The following is a 22,685-nucleotide window of genomic DNA, read 5'->3' as shown; positions in this document are numbered from 1 at the left end:
GATTTCCAGAGATATCCTGGAGAAAAGTCTCATTTGAACTGGGGTTAGATAATCATGTAAATAATAGATATTTCAATTGTTCTGTGGTGGATTTACTGTTCCTAAAGCAGATCTGGATCTTTGTGCTCCAGGGCATTGCCAGCCACTGAGTGCCTGCAGTTAGGAGGAGCTCCCTGAGTGGTGTTTATTATGGAATTGCCTCTCAATGAGGTGTCCCAGGCTGTCTGGGTGGGCTGGGCTGCTGAAACTCCCTCCCTCAGGCATTTCCCTGTCTCTGGGAATTCATGGTGCTGAGCCCTGGGGATATCCCAAATTCAGACACCTAAAATGCTTCTGGAACATCACTGGTGTCTTCTTCTGAGTGGTCCTCGAGGCACGGCTTGGGGAGCTTTGCATTGGTGAGGTTTTCATGGATGAGGTTTTCCTGGATGAGGTTTTAATTGATAAGGTTTTCCAGGTGAGGTTTTCATTGGTGGGATTTTCCTGGTGAGGTTTTTGTGGATGAGGATTTTGTGGTGCCCCTCTCTGATGTTCAGCGCCCTCCCTGACCCCCGTGCTTGTCCCTGTGTTTCAGTTTGGGGTTGCAGTGTTGGTGTCGGTGCCTAAGGGATGATTTCTCTGTGAAATGGCATTTTTGGTGCCGTCCGTGTGGTTTTAAACCCACTTTCTGGGTAGAGGAGCTGTTAGTTCTTCCAGCTCTCAGAGGATGACTGAGCCTGAAAGGATCAATGAAAGGACAGAGCAGAGCACTTAGTGATCAGCTAATTACTCCAATTAGCCAGCTCTGCAAGGTCGCTTTTTCTTCATTTGGTTGCAGCCAGGTTTCTTTTTTTGAGCTGTGTTTTGGTGCTCGTGGCTGGCTGCGAGTTTCTGCTGCTGCATTTCCTCTGCTGTGGGAAGTGAAAGTGTTTGGGTACATTTCAGGGCAGGCTGTTGGGGTTTGTCAGTTCCATCTTCCCTTGATCTGAGAATGTTTTGGGTACATTTCATTGCAGGCTATGGGGGTTTGTCGGTTCCATCTTCCCTTGATCTGAAAGTGTTTGGGTACATTTCATTGCAGGCTATGGGGGTTTGTCGGTTCCATCTTCCCTTGATGTGAGAATATTTTGGGTACATTTCAGGGCAGCTGTTGGGGTTTGTCAGTTCCATCTTCCCTTGGTCTGAGAATGTTTTGGGTACATTTCATTGCAGGCTGTTGGGGTTTGTCAGTTCCATCTTCCCTTGGTCTGAGAATGTTTTGGGTACATTTCATTGCAGGCTGTTGGGGTTTGTCGGTTCCATCTTCCCTTGGTGTGAGAATGTTTTGGGTACATTTCATTGCAGGCTATGGGGGTTTGTCAGTTCCATCTTCCCTTGGTCTGAAAGTGTTTTGGGTACATTTCATTGCAGGCTATGGGGGTTTGTCAGTTCCATCTTCCCTTGGTCTGAGAATGTTTTGGGTACATTTCATTGCAGGCTATGGGGGTTTGTCGGTTCCATCTTCCCCTTGCTCTGCTTTCCTATGGAGGTGTTTTGGTTCCATGGAGGGTGAGAAGCACCCCTGGTTGTGTGATATTGTTGTAATAAAGGCTCTGAAGGCTGCAGTGAGCCTGCTGGGGCAATGTGGGGTGGCCCCCCAGCAGTTCCAAACTGGGCACTGTGTGTGCAAGGGGATTTCTGCCTTGGGCATTCTGGCCTCACCATGGGATGCTCAGAAACTTCTGCAGCGCTCTCAGATGCAGCTCAGCATGTTTGGGGTCTATTTTAGTGTGTTTATGTTTGCAAAGAAGCTATTTTTGTGTGTTTGTATTTGCAAAATAAGTTGAAAAAACCCCAGAGTGCAGAAACATCCCCAGCACTGGGGAGGATGTGTAGGATGAGACTCTTTTGTTCTTGGAGGACTCAGAGCTCCAGGAAAGGTTGTTTTGTCCTTTCCGTGCTGTTTGAAACTTGTGATACACAAGGAAATTGTGTATCCACTCCTGCTACAATGAACATTCCTCACCGGATTGTTACAAGAAAATGAAGGATTTTTCTGGGGCCTGATCTGTTTTGCTTAACTCTGTATTTCAAAATACAATATTTGGGGAACTTTTTATCCTTCTTTGGCCTCATGGTGGGTGGAGGCATCTCGGAAACTGGAGAACAGAGGGATGTGTCCCAATTAAAGCTGTGTGTGCTGGAGGGGACATTGCCTTCATGTAAATGGGTACCTAAGAGCATGTTTGGAATCCTCCAATAAATAGAAGGGTTAGAGATGCAGCTGGTGCAGGAAGTTCAGGCAGGAAGAATCAAGCCTGGCTCCTCGGGTGCCAAAGAATAATAGCCCTTAAATGGGAAAAGAATATTCCTTAAATGGGAGAAGAATATTCTTTAAATGGGAGAATACTATGTGCCTCGCAGATCCTGGCTGAATTTATCAGCGGATCCCTGGCTCTATTCCCGGATCCCCTCTGCATTTATTGGCAGATCCCCACTGTATTTATTTACGGATTCCCGCTGTATTTATCAGAGGATCTCCAGCTGTACCAGGGGATCCCGGGCTGTATTTATTTACAGATCCCTGCTGTATTTATTTACAGATCCCTGCTGTATTTATTTACAGATCCCTGCTGTATTTATTCATGGATCCCGGGCTGTATTTATCAGCAGATCCCCACTGTATTTATTCACGGATCCCCAGCTGTTTTTTACGGATCCCCGCTGTATTTATTTACGGATCTCCACTGTATTTATTCACGTATCCCCAGCTGTATTTATCAGCAGATCCCCAGCTGTTTTTGCAGATCCCCTGCTGTATTTCCAGATCCCCTCTCTATTTATCAGCGGATCCCGGCTGTAATTCCAGATTCCCTCTGTATTTATTCACGGATCCCCGGCTGTATTTACAGATCCCGGCTGTTTTTGCGGATCCCCTCAGTATTTATTCACGTATCCCCGGCTGTTTTTGGGGATGCCCTCGGTATTTATTCACGGATCCCCGGCTGTTTTTGGGGATCCCCCCTGTATTTATTCACGTATCCCCGGCTGTTTTTGGGGATCCCCTCGGTATTTATTCACGTATCCCCGGCTGTTTTTGGGGATCCCCTCGGTATTTATTCACGGATCCCCGGCTGTTTTTGGGGATGCCCTCGGTATTTATTCACGGATCCCCGGCTGTTTTTGGGGATCCCCCCTGTATTTATTCACATATCCCCGGCTGTTTTTGGGGATGCCCTCGGTATTTATTCACGTATCCCCGGCTGTTTTTGGGGATGCCCTCGGTGTTTATTCACGTATCCCCGGCTGTTTTTGGGGATCCCCTCGGTATTTATTCGCGGATCCCCGGCTGTTTCTGGGGATGCCCTCGGTGTTTATTCACGTATCCCCGCTGTATTTATTCGCGGATCCCCGCTGTATTTACCCGCGGATCCCCGCTGTACTCACGGCGCCGCCGTGTTCGCTGCCGGAGCAGCGGCGGCGTGCGGAGCCGTTCCGGAGGGAGGAGGATGAGGGAGGGAGGAGGAGGAAGGAGGGAGGGTCACAGCACATGCTCAGTGCCGCCGGTCCGAGGGCGAAGTTTGTGCGTTCTGCGTGCGGGCTTAGGTCACAGCACAAGCTCAGTGCAGGCTCGGCAGCTCGGGCAGCCCGCATGTGCCTCCATTTTGAGCTGCGAGAGGGCAAAAGGCGCAGCTCGGGCCGGGAGCGGCGGCCTCAGCGATCGTGCCCGGCCCCCGGCGCCCGGCGCAGCCATGGACGATCCCCTCGGGCCCTGCAGGTAGGCGGCGGCAGCCCGGGCATCGCCCGGGGCTCCTGACAGCGCTGCCAGCGCGGCAGCGGGCACGGGGGGCTGGGGGCTGCAGGGCACCCCTGGGCATGCAGCCGTGAGTGGGCATGCCGCCGTGGGCATGCGGCGCCCTGCAGCTCAGGGATGCTGTGACAGGATGGGGCTCCTGGATGGGTGGTACCTGCAGATGGCGGGCACTGAGCCTGGCACTGAGCAGGTGAGAGACAGGAGCAGGAGCTGCTGTGGCTGTGCTGGCCTGTCCTGCCCGTGCAGGTGGCACTGGTGCAGCTGAACGGCAGCAGCTGTGCAGAGCAGCTGTGCAGGAGGGCAGCGCTGCCCCTGTGCAGGGCAGCAGTTGTGCAGGGCAGCAGCTCAGGACAGCTGTGCAGGACAGCATCACTGCCCTCGGCAGGACAGTAGCTCAGGGCAGCTGTGCAGAGCAGCTGTGCAGGGCAGCATCACTGCCCTGGGCAGGACAGCAGCTGTGCAGGGCAGCTGTGCAGCCTCACAAGGCTCAGCAGGCACAGGGTCAGGCTGATGGGGTGAAGGGCAGGCTCTGGTCCCTGTGGGACAGGCAGCGGTGTCACTGATGGATGGAAATGGGGGTGAGGGGACCTGGGGCTGTGCCTGGGTCACACCTGTGTGTGTGCTCTCATTGCCAGGAGCTGTCCCTGTGCCTGTGCCTGTCCTGCAGAGCTGGGCTCACTCACTTGTTCTGCAGCTGGGCAGCTTTGGGTGGGAAGGGGACAGGACTGTGAGTGCTGCCCACAGTGACACCTGGAGCAGGGGGTGGCCCTTAGTGACAAAGCACACATTGTCACTCACGTGGCAGGGCTGGGGCTGGCAGGGGCTGCTCACCTGGGCACAGAGGAGGGGAGCAGCTTCAGACTAACAAAGCAGAGATTGGGATGAGAAGAGAAGAAGAAATTCTCCCCTGGCAGGGTGGGCAGGCCTGGCACTGGTGCCCAGAGCAGCTGTGCCCAAGGCGGTGCCCTTGGCGGTGCCCAAGGCCAGGCTGGGACAGTGGGAGGTGTCCCTGCCATGGCAGGGGTGGCACTGGGTGGGCTCTGAGGTCCCTTCCAATCCAACCCAGTCTGTGATTCTTGTCAGAAGCTGAGGAATGAGTGATGGATAAACCTGCAGAATCCTGCCCATGTCAGTGCCACGTCAGTGTCCTGCCCCAAGTGTCATTCCTGTAACCATCTCCTTTCATACCTGCAGAGCATAAAAAAACCAAGAACACCTATTTCACGTGGATCACTTTGACCATTGGCTGAGCAAAGTTCTGCTAATGGTGACAGAGCTCAGCCTGGCAGCATCTCCTCGTGGGTTAGGGTTAGGATCTCCTCATGGGTTAGGGTTAGGATCTCCTCGTGGTTCAGAGAGGAGTCTCCACGGGCCTGAGCTTTGGACACATTCTTATTCCTAATAAAGGAGCTCCCTGAGTGTGTGCAGGCATCCAGCAGTGCTCTGCAGGAATACAGGGAGGTGGCAGCTTGTGTCCTTAGCACTGGTTTTAATTGTTCCCTTCTGGACAGAAGAGAAGGGTTTGGGCAGCCAGGTCATCAGCAAGCAGCTGCTCAGGTTTGTGTGAGTTGGGTTTAAAAATAAAACCAAACACCAAAACCCGACAGGAGCCAATGTCCTGCTCCCCCAGGCAGGGGCAGCCCTGGGTGGCAGGGGGCCAGGCTGGGGGTGCAGGAGCTGCAGAGGGTCTGAGCTGCCCTGGGCAGTGCCCCTGGGCTCTGCAGCCATGCCCTGCCCCAGGCACAGCTCTGCCCTGCCTGCAGGTGCTCCCAGCTCGGGCGCTGCTGCTGGGTGGTCTGGTGGGTTAGTGCCACTCCAAACAGCTGTTAGAAATTGCTGGTATATCACGGGAAGTGCTTCAGTATTGTCCTTTGGATGAAGAGTAGGCTCTTCCCTTTGTTCTGCCTTTATTTCAGCTTTTTTTCCAGGCATAAATCAGCAAGATTACCTCTTTCCCCTTCCTTCCAATTCTTTAGGATGTAATTTGTTTTAATTAGAGCTTGTTTCCAGGTGCATGGTGGAGCTAGGGATACCTCCCAGCTCCTCTCATGCCTCCCATTCGTCATGCTCATCACCTGTGTCACCTGTGAGCTCTGCCTGTGGCTGTGTGCTGCCCAGGGAGCTGCAGGTCTGTGTTCTCAGGCAGGTTCAGAGCCCTTCAGCACTGCCCTGGTCTGATGGAGCTTCATGGGACAGGTCCCCGTGGCCTCTGGCACAGGAGCTGGGGCTGTGCTGCTGCTGGGGAGCTCAGGCTGGTTCAACAGTGAACATTTGGCAATGTGGGGAGTGCAAAGGCACTGCCTGGCCATTTCAGGAACTGTACAGGACAAACTTCAGCAGCACCGGTCCACGCTGAGCTCATTTACACATCACTCCCCAGTGCTGCTGCTAAACAACACTCTGGTTCTGTTAAATCAATGTGAGCAGATACAAACCTTTGCACTGTGCAGTGGCTCCCAGTAATTCATTTATTTCAGCTTGTGATCAGAATGCAGAAAGGTGTTTGCCTTATCTGGGGGTGAGCAGGAGTCAGAGGTGCCCAGGAAAACATTCCCCTCCAGGTAATTCCTGTGTGAGGGGAACATTTCCTTCCTTGGGCTGAATTTCTGTCACCTCCATCCAGCTCTGGGTAGGGGACAGCGCTGAGGGCTCCCTGTGGGCTTTGTTTTCCTTCCTCCTGCTCTATAAACATGATGAAAGAACAAGTTGCTGTTGAAAAAGCCTTTCCTGTGTGTGTGTCTGAGCAGTGCTTCCTGCTGCAAGCAGCCCGGGGTGCAGGGCAGCCTCAGTGCCCGCTGCAGGGCAGGGGTTGGGACACATTCCTGCTTGGGGCAGCAGGCACCCAGATCTGCCCTTGGAAGCTCACTGCTCAAACACAGCTTGGGTTTTTCACCCAGAACACAAAACTGCTGCTTCTTTTTTTTTTTTTTTTTTTTTTTTTTTCTTTTTTTAAATGATTGCAACACGCAGTTACAACAGGTTTGAAATGAAGTTTAAGCATAAAGGGCGAGGATATTTTCTGAGCATTAGGATACTGTTTCTGTAAAAAGAAATTTAAAATCTTGCTTTAAAGATGAAGGTTTAGGACACAGGTGAATTCAGGGACTTGTTTCTCTTATTTACCTCAGGTTTGAGGCAGTTGTGGGGGTTTTTGGTTAAAGGTTGAGCAGCCTGAACGTGTTTGTCTCTGTTGCATTTCAGAGTGTGCAGTGGTTGAACATGACCTAAGATAATTTTGGGTTAAAATTCCAGATCCCCTTGGCTCAGTTTCCTGCCTCCCAACAGTGACCATAAACAGATGCTCTTGGCTGCAGTGCCAGTCCCTCTCAGCCCTGATAAACTGGTTTTTAATCTGCTGAACTTGGAGTGGAGTCATTTTGTTCTCCCCTGTTTTGTCCCTCCAAGATGGAACAAAATGATCCTTGCCAGATGTTTTTAGAGCTGCCTCTGAAGAGCTGGGGTCTTTCATCCTGGGTATTGGACTATTTGAATTAAAGGATTGTTTTTAAAAAAGCCTTTTCTTGGGAGTTTCTATTAATTTTGCAGAAATCACAAGTGTTTGGGAGTTGCTTTGCTGTGTCCCACTGTCAGTGGATGTAGCTGATGTCTGGCCATTAACAATGGCTGGTTAGCCAGTGCCCAGTGTGGGACTGCAGTTTATAGTTATTTATAACACACGGATCTGACATGGGCCCGCTTTATTCAGTGCAGTGTTGGTGTTGGTACCAGGCCTCATACAGAGCCCCAAATCTCCAGAGATTCATTGTTCAGTGCTGCAGTTTGTTATTGCCTAATAAAAACAAAAATACAGCCCAAATCCCTCGCTATCCTGGCCTTAGGATGTGCCTTTCCTCTTTTAATCTTTGCCTGTATAGAAATAATGACCTTTTCCAGCTGTTTTGGGCACCTCCTCAGTGTTTGAGAGGAGGTTTGTGGTTGGTTTAAAAGCCTTCTCCTGTTGGGGCATCCCTGTAATTTAATTTGGGATCAGCTCAGTGTGCAGAGTCAGGGAGGGATGCCCGGGATGCTTCTGCGGGTGGCACAGAATGCTGTCCTGTGTGTGATGTGGGGCTCTGGTTTGGCTTTGGGCTTTGGTTGGGTTGTTTTTAACCTGAATGGCAGCACTCAGATATCCAGAGGATGGCAGAGAGCCCAGGGCAGGGCACTGAGGGCAGGGTGGCCCCAGCAGCACAGATAAACCCAGGCAGCTGCAGAGGGGGAAAATGTGCATTTCCTGCAGGCAGCTCTGCTGCTGAGCCCTGGCAGGGGAAAGGGAGAGGTGAAAGCAGCAGCACTGCTGAGATCCCACCTCGGAGGTGATCCTGGCATGGCAGGGCAGTGCCCACAGCCCCAGGGCCCTCTGCCATGGCCCCAGCCCTGCTGTGAGCTCCCAGCCCTGCCTCCTGCCCGGCTCTGGGCGCTCTGGAGCAGAGTCCTGAGCCCAGCTGCTCCCCAGAGCTGTCCTGCTGTGCTTGGGGCACCCCTGGTGGCCTTGTCCCTGTCCTTGGTGGCACTATGGACAGGGCTCTCAGCTGTGCCAGCCTTGGGGAGCTGCTCAGTGGTGGGGACAAGGCAGGTGGCAGAGAATGAAGCTGGTTTGTGTGCCCACAAACCTGTGCCCACCCTGATCTGCCCTGGTGCTTCAGGAGGGCAGGACAATGGGACAAGGGGCTCCCTGCCCTGCTGGGCTCCGGGCACTGCCCTGGGCACCAGCCTTGCTGCCTGCCCTGCTCCCCTCCTCCTCTGTGATGCTCCAGCTCTGGCTCCCAGCTCCTTTCTGACCAGCCCCTGTTTACTTTGCAGAGCACAACGTTGCCATGGCAGCAGGTTACTTTTCAAAGGGAACATCTTGTCATTATATTTAATCCACTGCAGCTGAGGAGGACTGAAATATTAAGTTGTTGTTGCTATGGATACTGCTTTGTTACAGCAGTTTCTTTTGTGTCACATTTCATATCCAGCCTTGGCTCCTTTTTTCCCTTTCCCATGAAATAAACAAGGGTGCCGTTCCATTCTCATTGTAATTGCCCTCACCAATATGATTTAGCTCCAAATCTGCGCCGCATTTTAGTTTCCATAGCAAGAATTTCCCTCTGCATTTGAAAGCCGTGGCTGGGGCTGTGGGGGCAGCAGGAAGCACAGAGCAGATCCCGTGTCCCTGGGCAGCCTGGGGCTCCGTGCCCTGCTAAAATCCAGGGGGAATGGGGCAGCTGAGCCCAGCCCTCACCTCCTGGGCAGGGGGGCAGCCCCTCGAGCTGGGGACGCTCCCTGGAGACGGGATTGGTGGTGGAAGGACACACAGAAACATTTCTGTGCTTCATGAGGGGTGGCTGGAGAGCCCCGCTGGGTCCCACAGAGGGAGCTGGGGGCACAAGTCCCATCCCAAACTGTGATTTGAACTTTGCGGTTACAGGATGGGCCAGCCTTGGTTCTTAAAGGTCTGTTTGTCATACTGAGTGTGGTGCAGCTGAAGAAACTGGGATCTGGGGGATGTTTGGTTCCTCCTGCCTGAGCTGAAACCAGCCCAGGGCCCAGGGTGGGCACAAACCCTGCCCAGGAACACTGAGAGCAGGGGTGAGCATGGCCCCAAAATGAATTCTGGGAGGGAACCAAGAGCATCAGCATTTTCTGTTGTCAGCTTCCTCTTCTGACACCTCGTAGTAACCTGGTATTTAATGTATGACTTTGTAAATAGAAAATTGATTTCCTACTTCAGTCATTTCCTTGCATAGCCTGAAAACAAGAAAACAGCGTCAGGTTGTCTTGCAGAAATCTGCACTGGGGGAAGACATGTTGACGTGTTCTGGTGGTTTTCTGGGGGCTTTTGGCTCATTTTTGGAGTGGGCTTGTTTCCTGGAGGGTGGCACTGTCCCTCAGGTGGAAGGGTAACCTGGCCAGGTTGCTCAGCACACCTGAGCACATCCCCTCCTGTTCTCTCAGTGATGTTTAATTTCTGCTCCTGCCCTGTTTGCATCAGAAATGCAGTGACAAAAGAGAGCATCACCCTGAATTTCATTGATTGCAATTCTTTCTCATTGCTGTTTTTCCTTTGCACCTTAGGAGGCTGAACAGTACCCAAGGTGAAATCAGAGTGGGACCCAGCCACCAGGTAAGGGCTTGGTTTGCGTTCAGCACCCAGGGATGCTCTGGCCTCTGGGTGTGAGCAGTTGTTTGGAATTGCTGTGCTCAGACATGGGAGGGATTTTAGATCCTCTTTAGGTGACTCACTTCAGTTCTCCAGCCCTCCTCAGCTCAGTCACTGAGATTTTTCTGTGTCAGATGTTGATATGTTCATGGTTTGCTGTAGCATAAAAACAGATTTTCAGTGCTGTTGGGTTAATTCCCGAGTAGGATTGAGGGTATGTGAGTAACTGCTGGAAGTTAAAGAAGTGCTTTAAGTCTTTGGGATTGTTAGAACAGAAATTGAGGGAGCTGCTGAGTGAGTTCACACTCTGGGAAGCAGAATAAGGTTAAGACTCTGGATGTTCCTGGTATGTTAATTCTAATTTGAGAGAAATCCTTCATAAGCATTGGAAATAATCTGTTCTTAAAGAGTATTAACACCCAGCTTGCTCTGTTCATAGGGCCAGCTCTGTCCCTGGCAGCTGGGGCCTCTCCTTTTCCTGAGAATTGACTTTGCAGTGTCCAAGTGCTGGAGTTTTGCATCCAAGTGATGAATATTCATTCAGACCCTCTTAAAAATCCTGTTTAATAACTAGTGAAAGTAAATATTTATGGAACCTGATGTCACATTCTTGAGGATATTTTGCCTTCAGAGGAAAAAAGTCCTTGGCAATTAAACCTGTAGTGTTCTTTTCAGTAGTCATAACAGGAGCACTGTAAATGATACCTTCAAAACAACTTTCATCTCAAATTGTCATCCCATATTTTGGCAGGCATTAGTCACCCTGCTCTGGGGTGTAATTACCACGTGCATTTGTGGATGGGGAGGAAAAAGCAGGAAGAAGGTCCATGGATTTAGAATCCTGTTAATTCTTGCTTGAGACTTCCAGTGCCCCTCCCTCACCCTTGGTTCTGACAAATCATCACTGACAGCCCTCAGAGCAGCAGAATGCAGAGCCTGAGCTCCAGCAGGCTCTGGAGCCCCCACTGTCCCCCAGCTGTGCCCAGGACAGGCTCAGAGGTGGGGAATCCTCAGTGCTCTGATCCCCACAGCCCTGCCTGTGTGCCCACAGCAGCAGGGGCACGAGAGGAGACTGACGGTCTGTAGGACTGCAGGGCTCTGAGAACTCACCTCCTTGCTCTGGGTGTGCTCCTGGGGCACCCAGGGAGCTTTGGGGTGTCCCTGGGCAGTCAGGGAGCTTTGGGGTGCTCTACAGGACAGCCAGGGAGCTTTGGGGTGCTCTACAGGACAGCCAGGGAGCTTTGGGGTATCCCTGGGCAGCCAGGGAGGTTTGGGGTGCTCCTGGGACAGCCAGGGAGGTTTGGGGTGCTCTACAGGACAGCCAGGGAGCTTTGGGGTATCCCTGGGCAGCCAGGGAGGTTTGGGGTGCTCCTGGGACAATTTCTGGCTCCAGATGACAGCAAGGGAGCTTTGGGGTGCCCCGGGGCAATCGGGGAGGTTTGGGGTGCCCAGGGGACAGCCAGGGAACTTTGGGGTGCCCAGCCCTGGGGGTGGCACTCAAACCCCAGGGCTGCCTCAGCCCCAGCCAGGAGAGAACTTCAATGACATCCCCATTTTCCCAGGCAAGAAGTAAAATAAAGTACAGATTAAAGAGCAGAACATGAAAGACATGTGAACCTGTGACTTGTAATTACTGGTTATGTATAAATGTTGCCTCTCAAATACGTTTAGCGTTGTGAGCATAGGAGGTAATTATAGGGCTTAAAAGCTGTTTCTGAAGAGGCTCTCAGCTATCTCATCTCGGAGCAGGAGATGACTAAAGATGCTAATTGGGTCTCTGGATAGAGTGTAATACTTATTTAGAGGCAGTGTTCGTTTTGCTGAGCTATCTCCCTTTCAGGAAATGTCTTTGTTTCCCTTCAGAGTCGCAGTGATTTACTGAGCATTTCATTTGGAACTTGGTGTCAGATCTGTGGGGTTTCTTGCTGGTGTAAAATGGGACCCATCTGGTGGCTGCCTCCCTCCATGTGTGTTCTGGAGGGTGTGAGGCAGGCAGGAGCAGCTGGATCAGCATCCCTGTGACAGTGCAGCTGCTGTGGCTGAGGGGAGTTGTCCAGCAGCTCTGCAGCTCCAAAGCAGGGGCCGTGCAGTGCAGAGCGCTTCCCTTCCCTCTCTGCTGCTGCTGGGCACAGAAGGGCTCCCCTGGCCGGGGGCTGAGGTGGGGTTGGCCCAGAATTGCCATCAGGAAAGGCACTGCCCCTGTGAGGCTGGAGTGAGGGCGGAGGGGATGGCGTGGGCTCGGTGCCTCAGCATCCTCCGAGTTCTGAAACGTGGAACAAATCCTTCAGCAGCTGCTTGAGCACCTTCCCCCTGCCAGCTGCCACCAGGGCAGAGAATTCCAGGGGCTGGGAGTGCTCCTGAGCCAGGAGCAGCTGCCGTGTGTGTGTGTGTGTGTGTGCCCTCTGTGTGTGTGTGTGTGCCCTGTTTGCAGCCCAGTGCCATGTGTGTGCCATGTGTGTGCCATGTGTGTGCCCTGTGTGCAGCCCAGTGCCATGTGTGTGCCGTTTGCAGCCCTGTGCCATGTGTCCCATGTGTGTACCCCGTTTGCAGCCCAGTGCCACGTGTGCCATGTGTGTGCCCTGTTTGCAGCCCAGTGCCATGTGTGTGCCCTGTTTGCAGCCCTGTGCCACGTGTGCCATGTGTGTGCCCTGCGTGCAGCCCTGTGCCATGTGTCCCGTGTGTGTCCCATGTGTGTGCCCTGTTTGCAGCCCAATGCCATGTGTCCCATGTGTGTCCCACGTGTGTGCCCCGTTTGCAGGCCAAGCTCCCCGAGCTGCAGCCGTTCCCATCCCCGGACGGGGACACGGTGACCCAGCACGAGGAGCTGGTGTGGATGCCCGGAGTCAACGACTGCGACCTGCTGATGTACCTCAGGGCAGCCAGGTGGGTGCTGCACCTCCCTGCTGGGCTCTGGGCCGCCTGCAGCCCCTCCTGCAGCCCCTCCTGCAGCCCCTCCTGCAGCCCCTCCTTCCCTCGGGGGTGTTTGTGGGTGCCAGGGGCATGGGCTGGGACCTCGGGTTGGGCTGAGGAATCTCAGATGTGGGCCAGCACAGCACCCCCTGTGACAGTGTCCACAGGGTTCTTGGGTTGGAGAGGAGACGAGGACCTGACTCCGTGTTTCAGAAGGCTGATTTATTATTTTATGATGTATATTACATTAAAGCTATACTAAAAGAATAGAAGAAAAGGTTTCATCAGAAGGCTGGCTAAGAATAGAATAGGAAAGAATGATAACAAAAGCTTCTGTCTCAGACAGAGAGTCCAGGCCAGCTCTGCTATGATTGGCCATTAATTAGAAACAAGCACGTGAGCCCAATCCCAGCTGCACCTGTTGCATTCCACAGCAGCAGATAACCATTGTTCACATTTTGTTCCTGAGGCCTCCCAGCTTCTCAGGAGGAAAAATCCTAAGGAAAGGGTTTTCCATAAAAGATGTGTGTGGCACCCCCGTGCTCTGTGGCTCTGGAGATGCAGTGCAAGGGCAGCAGGGTGGGCTGGGATGGGTACAAGGAGGAGCTGCTCTTCCCTGGTGGGCCCAGCAAACCCCTGGTGGGCTTCACGGAAATTCAGAGTCTCTGGAAATTACTGGTAGCTTGCAGGGATTCAGAGGCTGGGGAATGCACAGTTTCAGTCAGTTTTCTGACATTAAAACCAAGATGACAGCACAAAGTTTGCTGTCTGCTGAGACTGTTCTGGCTGCAGGTTTCAGCTTCTGTAATCCTGCTCAGGCTCTGCTGCTTTGGCAGTGCAGACTTGTGGCTGATGAAAGCAAATGACATTGGATTGTAATGCTGGATTTGCTCTGTGTGCTGGGGTGACTCAGCTTTGCAGCTCTGTGCTGCCTTATTTGATGCACGGTGTGGCAAGGCCCTGAAATCCAGGATTTGGGGTGTGAGCCCAGTGTGTGTGTGGGGCACTGCGCACCTCACAATCCAGGGTTTGAGATGTGAACCCCCTGTGTGTGTGGGGCCCTGTGGTGCCCCAGCCCAGCTGAGCAGTGTCCCCTGTGCCTGGCTTTGCAGGAGCATGGCAGCCTTTGCAGGGATGTGTGACGGGGGCTCCACAGAGGACGGATGCGTGGCTGCCTCGCGGGACGACACCACCCTGAACGCCCTGAACACGGTGAGTGACCTGGGGACACAGCCCTCTGCCCCTCCTGGGACAGCATCCAGCTTCTGGGGTCACATTTCTTGGTGGGACACCACCCTGAATGCCCTGAACATGGTGAGTGACCTGGGGACACAGCCCTCTGCCCCTCTTGGGACAGCATCCAGCCTTTGGGGTCACATTTCTTGGTGGGACACCACCCTGAACACGGTGAGTGACCTGGGGACACAGCCCTCTGCCCCTCCTGGGACAACATCCAGCTTCTGGGGTCACATTTCTTGGTGGGACACCACCCTGAACGCCCTGAACACGATGAGTGACCCTGGAACAGCCCTCTGCCCCTCCCAGCTCAGCATCCAGCTTTTGGGGTCCCATTTCTTGGTGGGACACCACCCTGAACACCCTGAACACGATGAGTGACCCTGGAACAGCCCTCTGCCCCTCTTGGGACAGCATCCAGCTTTTGGGGTCCCGTTTCTTGGTGGGACACCACCCTGAATGCCCTGAACATGGTGAGTGACCTGGGGACACAGCCCTCTGCCCCTCTTGGGACAGCATCCAGCTTCTGGGGTCCCATTTCTTGGTGGGAACCTCTCTCAAGCACCAGGTGGTTTTCAGAGCTCTGAGCTGCAGGATTTCGGTGATGAGCTCATGGCTGGTGCCTCGAGGGTGACCCCAGGGAGTGTTTTTGGGAGGCTGCTCAGCTCAGGGCACCAGCTGGGACTGGGACTGGCCCAGCTGCCCCTGAGCTGGCTCTTGGGTCTGCTCTGGGTTTAGCTGCAGTTGAAATTCCTGCGTTGTGCTCCTGAGTTCCTTTCCCTGTGTTCCTTTCCCTGAGTGCCTCACCCCTCTGCTCTGGGCTGAGCTCTTCCCTGACTTCCTTCTCAGAGACTCAAACTTCTGTTAAGGTCAATAATCGTTAAGGAGCTTTTGCTATTGGAATTTCTTTGCCCTTATCTATAATAATAGCCTAATGCAGAAAATTCATTTAACTTCACTGCTTCTCTATCTACTTTAATTACTCCCTTTAATGGCTTGGCAGCCCCAGGATCTGCAGTTGCACTTGTGGAGTTCTTGCTTCTGAAATTAGATTAGTCCCAAAATATTTTGGTTTTGTTCTTCTGGTTCTTTTCTCTTTGTGTTTCTAGTGCATATCTATTTTAGGAAATGCTTTCCTTGTCCACTGTGGATTTTTCTAGAAAAGAGTTTCCTTATAAATAATAGTTCTGTCAGGGATATTTTAAGAAACTTTGACTTATTTCTGAGACCCTGCTTTTTTGGCTTTAAACAGTTTAGATAGCTCACCTGTTGTCCTGACAAAATGGTGCCTCTTTTGTCTCTCAGTTCAGCACCAATTTAAAAGAGATCAGATTTATCTGATAAATGATTTGCGAGCCTCTTAACCTGCACTAAGTTGTGTCTTTGTTTAGAAATTACCATATGCAACCCAGAAGATGAATGTAAAAGAAAATGGTGTGCTATGATTTCTTATTATGGAAATCCAATAAACTTCAGGGCAGCACTTCACATAAATCAGTCTTGACAAGCTCCTTTGCTGCTGTTTTATTTATGTAATAACAGGTGCTGTGAGCCCCCAGAATGATTTATTGCTAATTGTGCCAGATAGAAATGGAGATCATGGAAGGCACAATGCAACACAGACATCACACACATGTATTTATGTCTCAGCTCCCTGCAAGGGTTGTTCATCAGCATTCCAGGTGAACTCCAGCTCCTGTCCTGTGTTTGTTTCTGTAACCCTTAGGAGGGAATTGAGTTTTCATTTGGGGTTTGCTGCCCTCCTGATGGTGCCCCTGTGGGACTGGGAGGGCTGAGGAGCACGCAGCAGCTCCTGCAAGCCTTTCCCATAATAGTGGTGGGGAGATGATCCCAGAAAGCTCCTCCTGCCCTGGGGGAGTGGTGCCAGTCTGGGAATGCGGAGGGAGCAAGGTGAACATTGAGCACAGACCTGGCAGTGCTGGGCAGGGAGAGCTGGGGAGGTTTGGGAGTGGTTCCTTCCCTCCTCTTTGCCTCCAGACTCTGATTTAGCAGCAGATGTGGTTTCAGATCCTTTCTGTGTGCACAGCAGTGCAAAGGCAGGCGCTCACGAGCTCTTTGATGCTTCTGACCTGTGCCTGCTGCTCGGGGGCTCTGCAGGGCTGTCCCAGGCCAGGCAGGGACTCATTCCCTGCTTGTGCTCGGGTTTGACAGGGCTGCAGAGGAACAGCAAAGCTGGAGCAGGCCTGGGGCAGGCAGGCTGCAAACTCACCGTGGGACCCACAATCTCTGCGGTTTGCTTCGTGTTTCTGCTGGGGAAATCTCAGCCAGCCACTCCTGTTTGTCCCCAGCAGATGAAAAAATAGCACCATTAAGCTCATGTAGTGCCACATGGAGGAGAGCCCAAACAATGATATGCTAATATTGTGTAAATCTCTCTTTACTAATAGTGTTGTTGTGCCTTCTCATGGCTCTGCTGCATGGGAACGTGTCATTATGAGTGACAAACATGACAGGCTAATCTCAGTGCAAGGAAATTCACTCCTAACTAAGATGTCACCCAGACAAATTACTCCCTGTTTTAACTTGCCCTTAGACCAGATTTTCTTGTTCATTAACTACAGACAAGGTTGAAAGCATAAAAAAAAATTATTTAAATACATGTTAGCATTTCTGCTTGTGACTGGTTTTGCTGGTGGGTGATGTTAATGAGCAGCTGCTCTCCTGGTTCACACAGGCAGGGCCAGGCTCCCTGCCCAGGCCTGTCCCAGTGCAGGAGACACTTCTGCCTCTGGAGCTTCCATTCCTCCTCATCCTCACTCTTACAGGCAGGTCAGAAAGGGCCAAGCCCCACTGCTGTCATTGCTGATAACATTCTGGGGGAATATGCAAAATCCTGCTGGTTTTGGAAGGTGTTTTAAAGTGCTGTGCTGAGTTTTGCAGGTAGTTGGCATTTCTTGCCCTGGCCCTGCCCCACAGCTGTTCTGCAGCTGCATTTGGGCTGTCTGGCACGACAAAGTGGCTGCATCACAAACATCAGGATTTTAATCTTCAGCAGCAGCTCTTTAGGTGCCTGAAATTGATTAGAGCTGGGGGAAAGATATGGAAGCTGGATTTTTTGGTTTGATTTTGTCTGATACCCAAATTATACCCTAAAGGGCACTTGGGGCTCCTGTCTTGCTGGGCTTTAGAAATGATAACCGTTAAAAGGAGCATATTCTGTTTTCACTCTAGGGCAAGATGTCCATAGCTGTACAGAACATCCACAGCTCACTATTTGTCAGCTCTGCTGCTGAAAGAAGGGGCCTGAATTGCATTTTGTGTTAAATCAGGTGTTGGGTTGGAGTTTTCACACCCAAAGATGGAGCTGTTCGTGGCACCGATGCCCATCCCGCTCCTCATTTTCCTTTTTTCCTTCTCCCATGGGAGAGCCAGTGTGGGGCTGGGAGCTCTGGGATTCAGGGCTGTGCCGTCAGTGCTGGATGTGCTGCAGCCCCATTAGGGTGGGTTTGGCTGAACAATCCCCTCTGCTCCAAGGCCCAGCCCAGTCCAGGCTGGGCTCTGCTTCTGGAGCAGTTCAGGAGCACTCCCATGAGATTGCAGCAATTCTTCCTTGGAGAAGGAGGCTCTGGCATCTCAGTGCTCCTCATGGAGTGCAGTTATTCAATGCTGAGCCCTGCCTGCAGCCTGCCCGAGCTGGGCTCTCCAAGGCACAGCAGAATGGCTGTAATTGCCAGAGCAAGCCTTGCTGGAGCAGGAGCTGCCACATGCAATGGCACTCTGCTCTAAAAAGGTCACGGGAAAGGGACATTTAAATTAAGTTATAAATTACAATTGAAGAACAATATTTTGATGAGCAAGCCCAGAGATGTCAGAGCTGCAAGATGTAATTCATGGGTTCATTACAGACTGGAGGTGCCTGACAGCTGAGCCATGCCAAAGGAGAATTTATTTGCAGCATCACCCAGACAGCAATGGCAGCTCTGCTCGGAGCTGCAGTGGGAGCTGGAACCTTGTGGGATTGTGCAGCCTTGATGTGAAATCCCTTCCCTGGGCCCTGGCTGTCTGTAAAGCAGTGTAAGGGAGCCTTTTGGGCACGTGCACATCCAGAATTGTGCTTTAATCCTGCCCTGTGGTGCAGAATTTGCTGTATTTTCTGTTTCAGGGTACATTTGTGGTGGCTCCCTTTGTTGCAGTTGTTCACACATCAAATCTCACTGTGGTGCCAAATCTGGATGCAGAGTTAATGCTGAAAATGGAGATTCTCTGGCTGGCTGGACAGTGATGCAGTGTTTATAGAAACACCTGGAGAAGTTCAAGCAGGAGTTAATGAAACCAGAGGCAGTCATCATTAGCTTTTATTTATCCTCTGGATCTTGCCAATAAAGTGCTCAGCAGTGGCTGAAAGTAGAAAGCAGAGAAGGAGCCAGACTGGAACATGTAAATTTAACTCCAGCACTTTGAGAAAATATTTTTCCTTTCTGCTGCATTATTCTACTCCTGGCATTTATAAAACATTTTTTTTTCCACTCCCACCTGCTAAAATTAACATTTTTCAGGAGCCCCTAAGCTTGTATCATGTTTTCACAGGGGTCTCCTCTGCCCCATGGCTCCTCTGTCAGGTCTGTGCTGGTGGGGTTTGGGGTTGTTATTAATGAATTACTTGCTCAGAAGTTCACCCCATATAATCTGTGGCTGGCCTGCAAACTCCTCTTTTCCTGGAGCAGCTGCCCGTGAGCCCAGGCTGCTCTTTCTGGGCCTGTCTGGTTTGTTTTCCTTGCAGACCCAGCTGCTTGGGCCCTGGGCTGCCAGGGAGAAGCCCGTGCTGTCCTTGAGGCAGAACAGAGATGCCCTCCCAGTCACAGAGAGCTCTGGCATTGCTGCTGCTCGGGAGGGAGCGGGGAGGGGAGGGAAACAGGAGCCCCATTCTCCCCAGCCCTGTCACATCTCCCGAGTGAAAAATCCGCTGGGCAGTGGCATGCACAGAGAAGAGGCATTTGCAAGGTGAGCTGGCAAAACAAACAGAGCTTTTTTTCTTTGAGATGGATTGGTTCCCAGTGCTGGAGTGCAAACAGGGAGGAAAATTAATGTGTACCCAGCAGAAAAGGCAACATCTTATTTTCATGCCTGTAAGTAGGCATTGCATACCATGGGAGCCTTAGAACTATTTTCTTTTAAGTTGGTTTTTAAATTTTTTTTTTTTATTTTTTTCTCCTGCTGACCACAGGAGATGGAGCCAAGTTGTGTCAAGTGAAGAACAATAAAGTGGAGAACATAACCCATCATGTTTTAATTTGTATTTTGTCATGGCTGACATCACACTGAGCCCTGTGAGGGGGAGGGAGCAGTGAGGCTTTGGGTTGAACATTACCTGGGGCAGGTGTAGGAGGGAGGGGATCCCTGCTTGGGTTGGTGCTGCTGCTTCCCCTCCGAAGCCTCAGTTTCCCCTCAGGTTGTTTACACTCACCTCATACATCAACAGGAACAATAATTAGGCACAGAACATCTCTTGTGGCTCCTGCAGTGGTTTTCCCCCTCCAATATCAGATCACTGCTAATTCCTTTGGATGATCTATTTGTCTTCTTTCTTTCAGCTCCATGAAAGCAACTACGATGCTGGGAAAGCCCTGCAGCGCCTGGTGAAGAAACCTGTGCCAAAGCTGATTGAGAAGTGTTGGACTGAGGATGAAGTGGTAGGAAATGATTTATCTCCTCCAGCCTTGATGCTTCACCTTGCTGCTCTTGCTTTTTATGTTGGTTTTTGGTTTTTTTCCTAAAGAGGTTTTCTTTATGGGCAGGAAGAGGGTGGGTGTGTAAATAAAAATACACATGCATGGGTATAAATGAAAAAAACCTGATGCAGTTCATGACAGAATTAATTAGTCATGGAAAAGCGGCAGCAGAAAAGTTTGGTTGGTGGTTTTTTGGGGGGTTTTTTTGGTTTGGAGCTGCTGCACTCAGGGCTCTGGGTGATCCACCCACGTTAAGTGACAGAGAATTGAGCCTCACCAATGGAAAAAACCAAAGTTTATTGAAAAGTGAAGCATTGCTCTGTGAGCACAGAGTAACGATCACTGGCTCCATAAATCATTGTCAGCCCCAGCTCATTTTATCATATTTGTTCTTGTTCTGCTCCATCCAAGTTTCCAGCAACATTTGGCAGCCCTCCAGGCTGGGCAGAGCCAAAGATCAAACTGTGCTCTTATTTATAGACAGCAGAGCTCCACCTGCACAGCCTCAGAGCCTCCTGCTCCCTGCAGCTCCAGCCCCAAGCAGCTCTGCTGCATTTGGGAGCATTCTGGAGCATTTTGGAGTATTTGGGAGCATTTTGGAGCATTTTGGAGCCTTGCAGGGGAGGTTTCCTTATTGCAGCCCTGGGAAACTGAGAGAGCTCTGACCCACAGGGTGCTGAACTGCAGAGGAATTCTGCAGTGCAATGTTGCTCAGAAAATACTGAGGTGTCAAAGCCACATCTGGCCCAAACAGTGAAACTGTGGTGGCAGCATTAACTCTGTGTGTGCCTTCATCTCAGGGCCAGGGATGTACTGGGATAATCCCAGAGAGTTCTGGGGGAAATGGAGGTCCAGGTCCAACCCCTGTCCTTATTTGGGCTGGACTTGTAATAAATCTCTCCTGGCAGCCCAGCAAATGTGGTTTATTTTAATTTAACTACTGAGATTTAAATTTGCACTTGGATGAATAAGCAAATCCCACAGCTGGTACAGAGCTTTGGTCAGTTAACCTGAACAATAATAATAACGATAATAATAATGATAATAATACCATCACATTTAGAACTTTTCTGTGGGCTCCCAGCTGCCCCAAGCCAAAGCCTTTGTTTTCCATGAGAGCAGCTCCAAACTGGGAGGTGGGAGCTGCTTGGCAGTGTCAGACCTGACTGGAACAAAGGATGGGAGTTGTGGTATTTTTCCTGCTGCTGATGTGGTTGCAGATGTTTAGATGGAATTAAACAGAGGATAAAATTGGCCTCTGATTGAGTTACATGGGGGCCGTGTAAAGATGAGGGCTGGGCTTTGTTGTTTCCCCAGTGCCTCTGAACCTGGGGCTGTGTTTGAAGGGGTTTTAGTCCCAGTGTGTAAATGCAGAGGCCCAGGGTGAGAGCCAGCCCTGGCCACAGCCTGTGAGAGTGGCCAGGGCACCTCTGCTCTGCTCTGCTCTGCTCTGCCCCTCTGGGCAATCCTTTGTGGCTGCTGTGGGAGGGGGTTTGGAGCCTGGGGTGGCTCTGGCAGTGCCTCTGCTGCTGCCCTGATGGTGGAGCTGAGATCCCAAACCTGGGCCAGGATCAGGTTAAATGAACATCCCCATTCCATCCCCTGCTCTGGCTCCACTGGGAACTGTCCTTAAAAAATTGCCATGAACAATCCTGGGAGAAAATCCTCTCTGCAGAAGGGCTTTTGTACCTCAGTGGTGTCAGTGCAGCTCTGGGCCTGCTCCAGTGCAAGAATGAGCCCCCATGAGGGATCAATAACCTATCAAAGGGTGTGTGGGATCAATAACCTGTCAAAGAGTGTGATTTATTCAGGGTACAGTGAGCATCTCTGGTTTGGGGAACCTGATGGGAACCTAATTTTCTGTTCTGGAGTGCTTCATGTGCTGGGGGAAGGACAGGAGCTGGCTCTGGCTCTGCTCACCCCACAGCCCCAGTTCCAAATCACACTTCTGTCTCTTCATTCACAATGTGCTTTTTTCTCTCTTTATCAGAAGTTCTGATGAAATCAATAGGGCTTTCAGGAGAGAGAAATCCGAATGAGAAGTGCAGGAACCTGCAGTTTATTAGGTTTTTAATTAAACATGATGAACACATTTTAAATACCACAAAGGCCTGGGGCTGAGCTGCATCTAATGGAAACAGATTAAGTCACCCGTCCACACTTGGGTAGTTATTAATTCTGTTTATTTATGCATGCTTGCTGCAGGCAGGGCTTGCTGCTGCTCTGCTGCAGGTTATTGCACAGGGATGCTCTCCTGCATGGAGCTGTGCTCCTCATTAGCATTATGAGGACCTGGTGGGGTTTAATTGCAGAGCTTGAACTTTCTTTGCTGGGCAATCCCTTGTGCTCTACACTTTGCTCCATGCACGTTAAATTCTCTGGAGGAAGCTGCCAGGTGTTCCTTAGGAAGGTTCTGTCACCGTGAGCACCCTGTGCGGAGCTGGCAGTGCCACCCCTGACATCCCTGATTTCTCCCTTTTATCCTGGAATATTCTGCCTTTAAATGTTTTCCATGGCTCCTGGTGTCGAGTGCTTGAGGTAAACAGCCTCCATTCAAACAAACTCCTCCGTTTATGTGCAGGGCTGGTTAATCCTGGCTGCTGCTAAATCCTAATTGGCCGTGTACCTCCATTTACAAGTTCATAAATTTTCAAATATCCACACCTGGCTTCAGCTTAAACTCGTTTATCAGAAAGCACAAGTGGAGATGCCTCTGCCAGCAAGGACAAGAGACAGCAAACTCCTTCCCTAATGTGTTTGCAAGTGTTTGTAATCCAGTGTGGCAGGTCAAGGAATTACTTATGCAAAACCCACAGCCTTATTTGCTTGGCTTCTCTGCCTGGAATCATCCTCAGAGGTCTCATCCACCCTTTTTGGAGTGTGTGCTGGTGAAAACACTGTTCTCATGTTCTCCTTTGAAAGCAGAGCTGCT

At 51.2% G+C, this 22,685-nt stretch overlaps 1 protein-coding gene across 4 annotated transcripts in view; it reads left to right on the top strand.

Annotated features, from left to right (window-relative positions):
- Window positions 1-22,685, top strand: part of RERE (arginine-glutamic acid dipeptide repeats) — a 160,114-nt gene that overhangs the window by 85,380 nt on the left and 52,049 nt on the right. For 3 of the 4 annotated variants that reach the window (XM_063177015.1, XM_063177016.1, XM_063177017.1), the window contains 4 exons: window positions 9,833-9,881; window positions 12,676-12,800; window positions 13,940-14,039; window positions 19,616-19,714. In XM_063177015.1, the coding sequence (XP_063033085.1) occupies window positions 9,833-9,881; window positions 12,676-12,800; window positions 13,940-14,039; window positions 19,616-19,714 (373 nt within the window). Of the gene's footprint in view, window positions 1-3,544; window positions 3,737-9,832; window positions 9,882-12,675; window positions 12,801-13,939; window positions 14,040-19,615; window positions 19,715-22,685 lie in introns of those variants that run through there. The other variant, XM_063177019.1, reaches the window with a different exon arrangement.

Source organism: Melospiza melodia, chromosome 26, assembly GCF_035770615.1.
Source record: "Melospiza melodia melodia isolate bMelMel2 chromosome 26, bMelMel2.pri, whole genome shotgun sequence".
NCBI lineage: Eukaryota > Metazoa > Chordata > Aves > Passeriformes > Passerellidae > Melospiza > Melospiza melodia.
The sequence above is the reverse complement of the archived record's forward strand: the minus strand, read 5'-3'. Positions and strand labels throughout refer to the sequence as shown.